This window comes from Coniophora puteana, assembly GCF_000271625.1.
Source record: "Coniophora puteana RWD-64-598 SS2 unplaced genomic scaffold CONPUscaffold_27, whole genome shotgun sequence".
Lineage (NCBI taxonomy): Eukaryota > Fungi > Basidiomycota > Agaricomycetes > Boletales > Coniophoraceae > Coniophora > Coniophora puteana.
In genome coordinates, this window is record NW_006913079.1 from 35,436 (window position 1) to 43,685 (window position 8,250).

At 48.0% G+C, this 8,250-nt stretch overlaps 1 protein-coding gene across 1 annotated transcript; it reads right to left on the reverse strand.

Moving 5' to 3' along the window:
* Positions 1-1,491: 1,491 nt before the first annotated feature.
* Positions 1,492-4,186, reverse strand: CONPUDRAFT_78411 (uncharacterized protein; the record flags this gene model as incomplete). Its single annotated transcript, XM_007777695.1, has 7 exons — positions 1,492-1,872; positions 1,966-2,103; positions 2,157-2,640; positions 2,817-3,115; positions 3,417-3,584; positions 3,787-4,062; positions 4,160-4,186. The coding sequence occupies 7 exons, from the start codon at positions 4,184-4,186 to the stop codon at positions 1,492-1,494; spliced, it is 1,773 nt and encodes a 590-aa protein (XP_007775885.1).
* Positions 4,187-8,250: the final 4,064 nt, after the last annotated feature.

The following is an 8,250-nucleotide window of genomic DNA, read 5'->3' on the forward strand; positions in this document are numbered from 1 at the left end:
TGCAGGGGCGCGTACATCGGACATGCAGACCGACGGTCCCGATTAGACTTGTGAAAACAGTAATACGTAGAAAAGTACGTATCGTTTCGAAGCCTAACACAGGACAGGCAGGGGTATAAGTAAGCTGCGACATCACTGAATGGTATGGGCCTGCAAGCAAAATGTGTACCGGCATCATTGTACGCCTTGCAAAACGGCTGTCTATAGCAGTACCGGGCGTGCCAGATATACAACAGTCCCCGCTGACGCAACCAGGACACCCAGAGGCGTGCTTCAGACGTGGGCACGAGCTCGCTAAACGTGGGGTGCCAGTCTACACCTGCGGACGAGCGGTGAGAGTAAAGGTTTGGTCATGGTTAAGCCGCCCAAGGCGCCTGGGGTAAGAGAGGGCGCGCCGGGAGACGGGACTGACGAGTTCGGGTCTGTAATGGATACTTTTATCGGTGGGGAATGGTGTTCAAGCGAGGGCGTACCTGCATACTCTACATGTGAAGGGAGGACGGGGGCGTTAAAGGGAAAGTCGGGAGTAGGAATAGAGATGTTGAGATCACCAATACAGAGTCAGGAAGAGTGCTATCGTCATCTGTGAGCAGGTATCCGTGAGTTCATAGCCCAAAAGCGATGGAGGTGTGATACGCACTTAAAGCTGCTCCATGGTCCTGGCGGGGCTGAAATAAGCGAGTGTCGACGATGGAGAATTTGAGCGACGTACCAGCTCTGCGGATGCGGGGATCCTCGGTGCGAAAACGGGGAGGGGAAGAGGGGAGGAAAGGATGGCGACGAAGGAAGCGCTAGGTCAGGTCCATTATCTTATCAACGGAAGTATGACCCAAAAAGGGCGAGGATGTCCAGATCGAGAGCGAATCTCATCTGAAGGGGATCTCATCAACACCACAAACAAAGAGCCAAATAAAAGCGGGCAGAAATTTTGAATATACGAGTAATAGACATCGTTCTTGCCAGTTTGGCCTGAAGATTGGATAGAAGGATGGACTCACCCTTTACAGTTCCGGATGCCCCTTCTTGTAGAGGCATCTGACCTCACCAAGGTATGAGAACATACCTCTCTGGAAGATAACAAACAATTTTGCTGTACACGGGTTCGTTTGACCGATTTTTCGACGAGAGGCAAGGTCAGGACCTAATTACATAGTTAGGTTATGAAACCCGATATTAAACGGCGAGTAACATACACGTATCCTTAATTAATGGTGAGATTTTGACGAGCTCAAGCGCCACTGGCCACTTGATTGTCCGCCCTTTAGATGCAATCGTAATGGAGATGGAGGGTGCCGCTAAAGATGATGTGTTACCAGTACCATAGCGCTCGTACCGTGTATATCCACCACGTCGTTTATGCATGAGATCTTGCAGGCCGCCAGTATGGGTTGATTCATAGCGCAATGCATGTCGGAACTCATTCGGCATTGGGGCTATTTGGGGTGAGAAAAAGCAGCAGAAAAAGAGCTGTGGGTACTTACCTTCCGTGTCTTATTCGTCTCCACTGATCGTATCTTCCCCAGATATACCAACAGATGCCTCGTGTAGCTGAAGATTAGTTGCCGCCAAAGACTTTGGAGTGTAGTAGTCGTATCTTGGATTAAGCTGGATTGTTTGCTCGGAGAGGGTACCAGAAACGCGGTCGTGTCGGGAGCGCAGCCCAAACACGGCAGCAATGTCAACCTTTCCACTGGTTACAATGAGACTGCGATCCAGAGACGCACCCAAACGTCCAGATGGAGAAGCAATGTTGAGGAGATTGACGAAGGTAGGTCGTGTTATTGTTTTTTGAGAGCGTAGCTGTTCTTCCTTGCTCTCGAAATCAGTACTGGAAACGGGTAGGGGCGCAAGTTGGTGCACATCGTGCGCATACTAAACGTTTGAGCTGCCGCAACAGCCGCTGCAAGGGTGGGCTGTTCTTCAAAAAAGAAAATGCCATTGCTTACCTCATCAGCGATGATCCACCTGCTTGGGTGAGGCCTCGTCAACGGTGAGGGCATGCGGTCGCTTCTGTCCCACCAATGTGGAACCTCTGGTTCGCAAAGGAACAGCAGTGCCGATTTTGTGTAGATATGGCAATGCGTCCGGCGACATCCCCCCAATCTAATGGGCCGTTTAAAGTCAACATGAGTATAGATAGAAAAATGGTCATTTACATCGGTGAGAAGTGCGATCACTTCTTCCCAGGTCATATCTACAAGCTCGCAGATTTCGGCATTCGTGGGCCATTCACAAAACCGCTTGAGATCGTCTGATGTGAGGTTTTCGAGGGTAATGTCATGTACATATCCCTGCATCTTCCCGCGGTGTTTGTGCACGCCGTTTTGGGCCAGGTGGAGTAGCGACTGTTGGCGTATCTCGATTTGGCGAAGAATGTTGAGAAACTCAACGTAACTGAAGTTGGGCATGAGTTGCCGTGCGATTCCAAAGAGCTTTTCGAGTGGGAGGAAACCGTGCTGCCATGGGAGGAAGGGAACGTGAGGGTAGTGTTCTCGATGAGTGATCAGGAGTTTAATGAAAGCATCACAGCTGGCGTCGATGAACCAGAACGTCTGAAGTGATAAGAAAATTCGAGAGACCGGAGAGATATGGCCGTGCTCGTCATCCTTTGAACACTTGTATGAGTCAAAGTACCATATCCTATTGAAGAACTTGGTGCGAAATACTGCTCAAAGTCGATCCTTGATGTCCGTGGGCTGTTCTAGCCACACATCGAAAAAGTCTCCTATTAGACAAATACTGCATCAGGTAACAGTAACACCGTAGCATGCAGAATCTAACCATGTATGAAGTGAACAATAAAGACACTCTTGTACTCTTCAAGGACAGTGGGTTCGGCAGCACCATCTGCAGCAGTGGTGCATGCAAGCAGCACGTTTGAATGATGAAGGCGGATAGCAGCTCCCTCATCCTGCTTGTTGGTGTTGATAATGTCCTTCTCGATCATACGATTCCCCGGCCACTTCTGCAATGAAATAAGAATCGATGAAGCAATCAAGTGATTTCCAACAGTGAGGACGCAAACACCATTCTCCTCCCCATTGCGGCAGTTCTTCTCGATGTGGCTGGCTTCTGGGTCGGTCGCGGGGGGTCCTGTACCTTCAAATGTAGGCACCTTCAACGTGAGATTATACTATTCAATAGAGAATGAGAAATATCCAGGCGCCTTTGATGATGAATTCAGGATCTCGTGGGCACCTAAACAGCGTTATCGCATCCAACGGAGATCCCAGGGATCTGTGCCTTGTGGTAGAGATCTAAGCACTCCAATAGCAGCTCTGCATTTTCTTGAGCATTTTCCCGCCCTTGGCTGGGTGCAACATGCAGGGGACTGGACGATTACCAGGCAAAGGGATCTAGATAAGCCGGCTTTGTATCAGATACATCAAGTTATCATGAAACTAAATTATACATACCTTGCCTACCAGTACCCGGGCTCCGGAGGCAAGTGCTGACTCGTCGACCACTTCACGAATGATCCAGTCAATATCATCGCGCTCAGATACCTCATACTTGCTGAGCGACTTCATGCCACCCAAAATATGTGACCCAAATAGCGTGCAGTGTGTCAACTTGCCTTTCAACTGAGCCAGGCCCCAGTGTTATCAGGATGCACCATATATAAACTTCTGAAAATAAGATACCACTGTGCAGTCCCTGGCGAGGGCAACAGGAACCCTCTTATATCCCCGAGCAATAACATTCTCAGCAAAACACTGTCTAGGAGGTGCCGTAGAAGTCAGGAGACAGCTGATATCATAACCCAATCATCAACTGTATGCTCACCGTAGTCGGCGCTTGCAAATCGTTGGTATGACCTGGCCAATGAGGCTGTATTGAGCGCTGAGCTTTAATCTTTTTTTCATACCCTCGAAGTGCAACAAAGAGTTGCATTAATTCAAGATCATATTGGGTACCAGATTTGGCGATGGGATTACCGTCGATTGCACGCTGAGCCTGGTTGGCCAGACACTGACTGACTTTGACAAACAGCCCATGTTCTTGAAGGTGACCGCTCTGATCAGACACGTAAGCACTTTCCAAGTTACAAGGATCTCCATGCTACAGACCTGCATATAGCAAAACAGGTCAAGATACACCTGTTCTGATCTCCTTGTGTGAGGAGCTGACGCGCATGAGCGACGCAAGAATCTTTTACTAGCTCCTTGAGCTCCTCAGCCTGCATGTGTATCAACACTGTTGACGTCATCAAGCTACGTCTCTTTTTAAGCTCACTCAGATCTGTGGCTGTAATACAAGCATATTCTACCTCGCACTGGTTATACTGCCGAAAATATATAGTCGGCAATTGCATGTCCAAAAACTAAATAGAATACCCGTCGTAGCTGTCGCTGCAAGTTCTGGTCCTTATCGAGTGCAATGCAGGCTCCGCATATTGACATCAACGCGCCCCCTTTGGACTGTATAGCAAATTGCCGATGGCAATTGGCAGCGCGAATGGTTATGCTGCTAGCAAAGCCGTCGACAAATCAATCACGGAGGCTAACAAGCTCCTCTTGGAGAATGCCCTTCTCGTGCGGCGTGAGTTTGGAATTGATTGCGTACCATTTCAAAACTCTGGTGATGGTGGTCGTGCCTTATCAGTTCCAGGGGCATCCTTCCACCTATACGGAAGTAGCTTTGTTTGTGGCGAGTTCTACTATACTAATCAATGACGATCGACACTGTGACATGGTTCCCTCACACCGTTCATCCTCTGTGTCTGCACCACCACCACCCACATTATGCAGTCCATCTTCACCCGGCGGTCTCGGCGTAGCGGACGTCAGCCCATGATCTTACAGTGTCGGTGGGGCGGTTCTGGTAAACATGTTGGCTGGGCTGATACTGTTGAATTCGTGAGCCTGTCATCGTGTTCACGTAATCGGCCGATGCCGAGATAAGATAATAAGACACGAGATGGGCAGATAGACCACCGGACGAGTCAGAAGCCCCGGGCCAAGGCTTGGGGAAGCAGAAGCTATTTATTAGAGAATCAGAAGCTAATTACGAGTACAGGAGCTACAGAAGTACTCCTAATGTATTTACTAGTATAAAGGAAGTGAGAAATCATACCTGAGTGCTATCAGCGTATCACACACCTTTTCTAAGCGTGAATCCCAAGAGATACTACTACCACAAATATGTCAATTGCATTCAATGGTAACATGATACGTTGTATGTCAAGGTGGGAGAGGCGATCAAGGTATACTGCACTTTTACGACCATTCGCTTGTCCCATGTCCCACAGGCCGGGAAAACAAACAATTTAGGCGGGACTGTCCCACCTCTAAAGCGACCTATGAACAAAAAAGTGCGACATTCGGTAAAATAGCGCAAAAATTGTAGATAAAAATGTAGATAAATTCAGAACAACACCCCTGGTGCGATCTTCAATACCTAATGGCCCTAGAACGTGTTGTACTTCTTATTAGATACTTTACAACGATTGCCTCGCTGTTTCTATGGCTCCTGTATCAGACTTGCATTGATCTCAGCGTCATTGGCCATCCCAGGACCAGCCTCAGCCCCACGCATAGCGTCCTCATTGTCAGGGTGGAGGATCTGAGCCATGAGGTCAGCGGGCTGGATCCGCAAGTCGTTATGGAGCGCCTCGCTGCCATTCTGTCCAAAGGGCGGCACAGTTGAGCAATGGAGCATAGGATGGAATGGGGATAGACGAGACATCAAGGGGGCGGGAGTCTGGTGTACGAGAAGAGAATACCAGAACTGTGGGAGAGGTAGAATTGTCAAAGGTACTGGGAAGGAGTTTGAAGTGCATGCTCGAAAGCTGCACGAATGAGACAGGGGGGTGGCATTCAAGCGGGGACTCAAAGATGACTCACTGGCATCCATCATAGCAACCAATCCACCCATTTTATACTTCCAATGCTGTACGGGATGATTTACAGCGAACATTGAACAGCATTCAACACCAAGCAAGCGGAGATGTTTTGAGTGGGTCTGCAGGAAAAACAGAGGGGATAAAGCAAAGAATGGAGTTGTGGAGTTAGAAGATCACAAAGAGACAACAAGCTGAGAGGGAATGTACCTTGTATCTGCTGCATTGAGCACCACAATGGACATGTCGACGTGACTGAGAGTCAGTAGTGCGACATTGGGAGCTGGCCAAGCCGGAGACAGGACCTAGAATGTCAATTCCTTTAGCAAGCTGAGGACAATGAGGAACTTGCCGCGATTTCAAGCATTCGACTGTGCTGATGACCCTGACGTATCCAAGTTGCACCTCATGGCAACGTTCAAAAATCGGATGGAATGGAGAGATGAACGACCAGTTCCGGACTGTCCCGGGACAGAGTAGGCTATAGATTAGCCCCTGATTGTCATCATAGGATTACATTCACAAATGCTGAGATCAAGTCTATACTGTATGGCATCCGCGAAGCTCATAATTCAAAGCCGGGAAACATGAACTAAAGGAGAGTAGCTCACGCCACAAAGGAGGCGCGACTCATTCAACGCGATGTATTCCATTCTAAATTTGGTACCCTATCACAATCAAGCGTATAGAAAAGAAGGTACGAACCCTCAGGCCTCATGCCTTCGTCAAACGTGAAGATCACAATTCTAGGGCAATGTACTCCTTCCGTGTGAAACCATACAATTGCGGCTAACAATACAGGAGGGTGGCGTACTCATCGCGAGTTAGAACTCCGCTTGCCAAACACCACCAAGCAGTCCGCGGCGTAAGATTGAAGATACAATTAATGGAAGGACCGTACAAACACTTCCTCGTATATCCTTGCATGCGCAGGACTTGCAGAGGTTCTGTTGTGTAGTATGCTCACTGTCAGTACTAGATAACTTGAACTAATCTCTGCAAAAATGAGAGACATACGAAGATACACATATCACGGTAGTGAACACAAGGCAGCCTCGCTGCGCTACAGCACTTAGGGCTTTTGTCCTACCATGTCGCTCAGTCATAATTGCTGTTCCATTGTACTGGAAAGGAAAACTTGAACACAAGTAGACACATTAGGCCCGTCCATATCTGTCGTGCAGTCCAGAGCCCTACATTGTATACAAATACCGAGCACTAACGTCAAAGCGAGAGATATACCACAGCCACAAAGCCAAACAGTACAATGCCAAGCCGGGCATAATTTTGAATATACGAGTAATCTCCATGAGGTAGATGTTAATGTAGTGATGCGTGTCGACATCAATGTACTCGGGAATCTCGCCATAGAATGTGCGAGTGAGGTTATCATCGTGAATATAATATTTATGATGCTATTGATGTTGGTAAGCTGAAATAACAATCAGGAATGACAATCCATTGTCAGAAAAATGGGCTACACACTGCTGTAGGCGAAACTAACGAGAATGGCCATTTGGACGCCATTTTCAAGGGTGAACACGACCGCTTCGTGTATGTCTTGCTGGCAAAACTCTTTGTTGTTGTTGCAGAGGGAGTTGGTACATGTTGTAGTTGGCGGGTATAGGGAGAGTAGCGCTAGGTTGAACATGTCAAGATAAGAAGAGAGTTGTGAGAATAAGCAAACACACAAATTCCCCTCCTCCATCCTGTCCTTTCAAAGATCGTCACAAATTGTTGAGACCGCTGCTTCATGCGTGGTCCAGATATGGTCCTTGAGGGCTTTGCAGAGCGCCCCCAGTTGCAATAAGTCAAGATAAGTGACATCGGCGAGCCAACTGAGGAATGCTTTGGGAATATACAAAGGCGGCGAGCAGCTGCTTGGCAAAGACCGTTGGACAACCATGAAGGCATGTAAAAACTCGCAGCAGGCCTCTATGAAATCTTGAAGCTGATCTATGGTCAGGGTCTCGAGGTCGGGGAAACTGTTGAACCACTGATAGAGGTCGAGTACATTGTCGGACATATATTAGGATATGAGAGATGTGGAAGATGTGGTGCAACGGTAGAGAGAAGGTAAGTGAAGGTAAGTTGGTTTCATTGGGATATGCGGACAGGGGCTAATTGGCTATTATGGAGTAGATGGTTTTGGTTGTGGTTATGCTTGCCGGATGGCACGCCGGACAATTCGAACTCCCCAGTAACCTGTGAGATTGACAAAAGTGCAAGTTGCACTTTTGCACTTTTGAGATTGATAAAAATGCAAGTTGCACTTTTGCACTTTCGAGACTGACAAAAGTGCAACTTGCATTTTTGCACTTTCGAGACTGACAAAAGTGCAACTTGCATTTTCGCACTTTTGAGACTGACAAAACTGCAAGTTGCAGTTTCGTACTTTTGAGATTGAC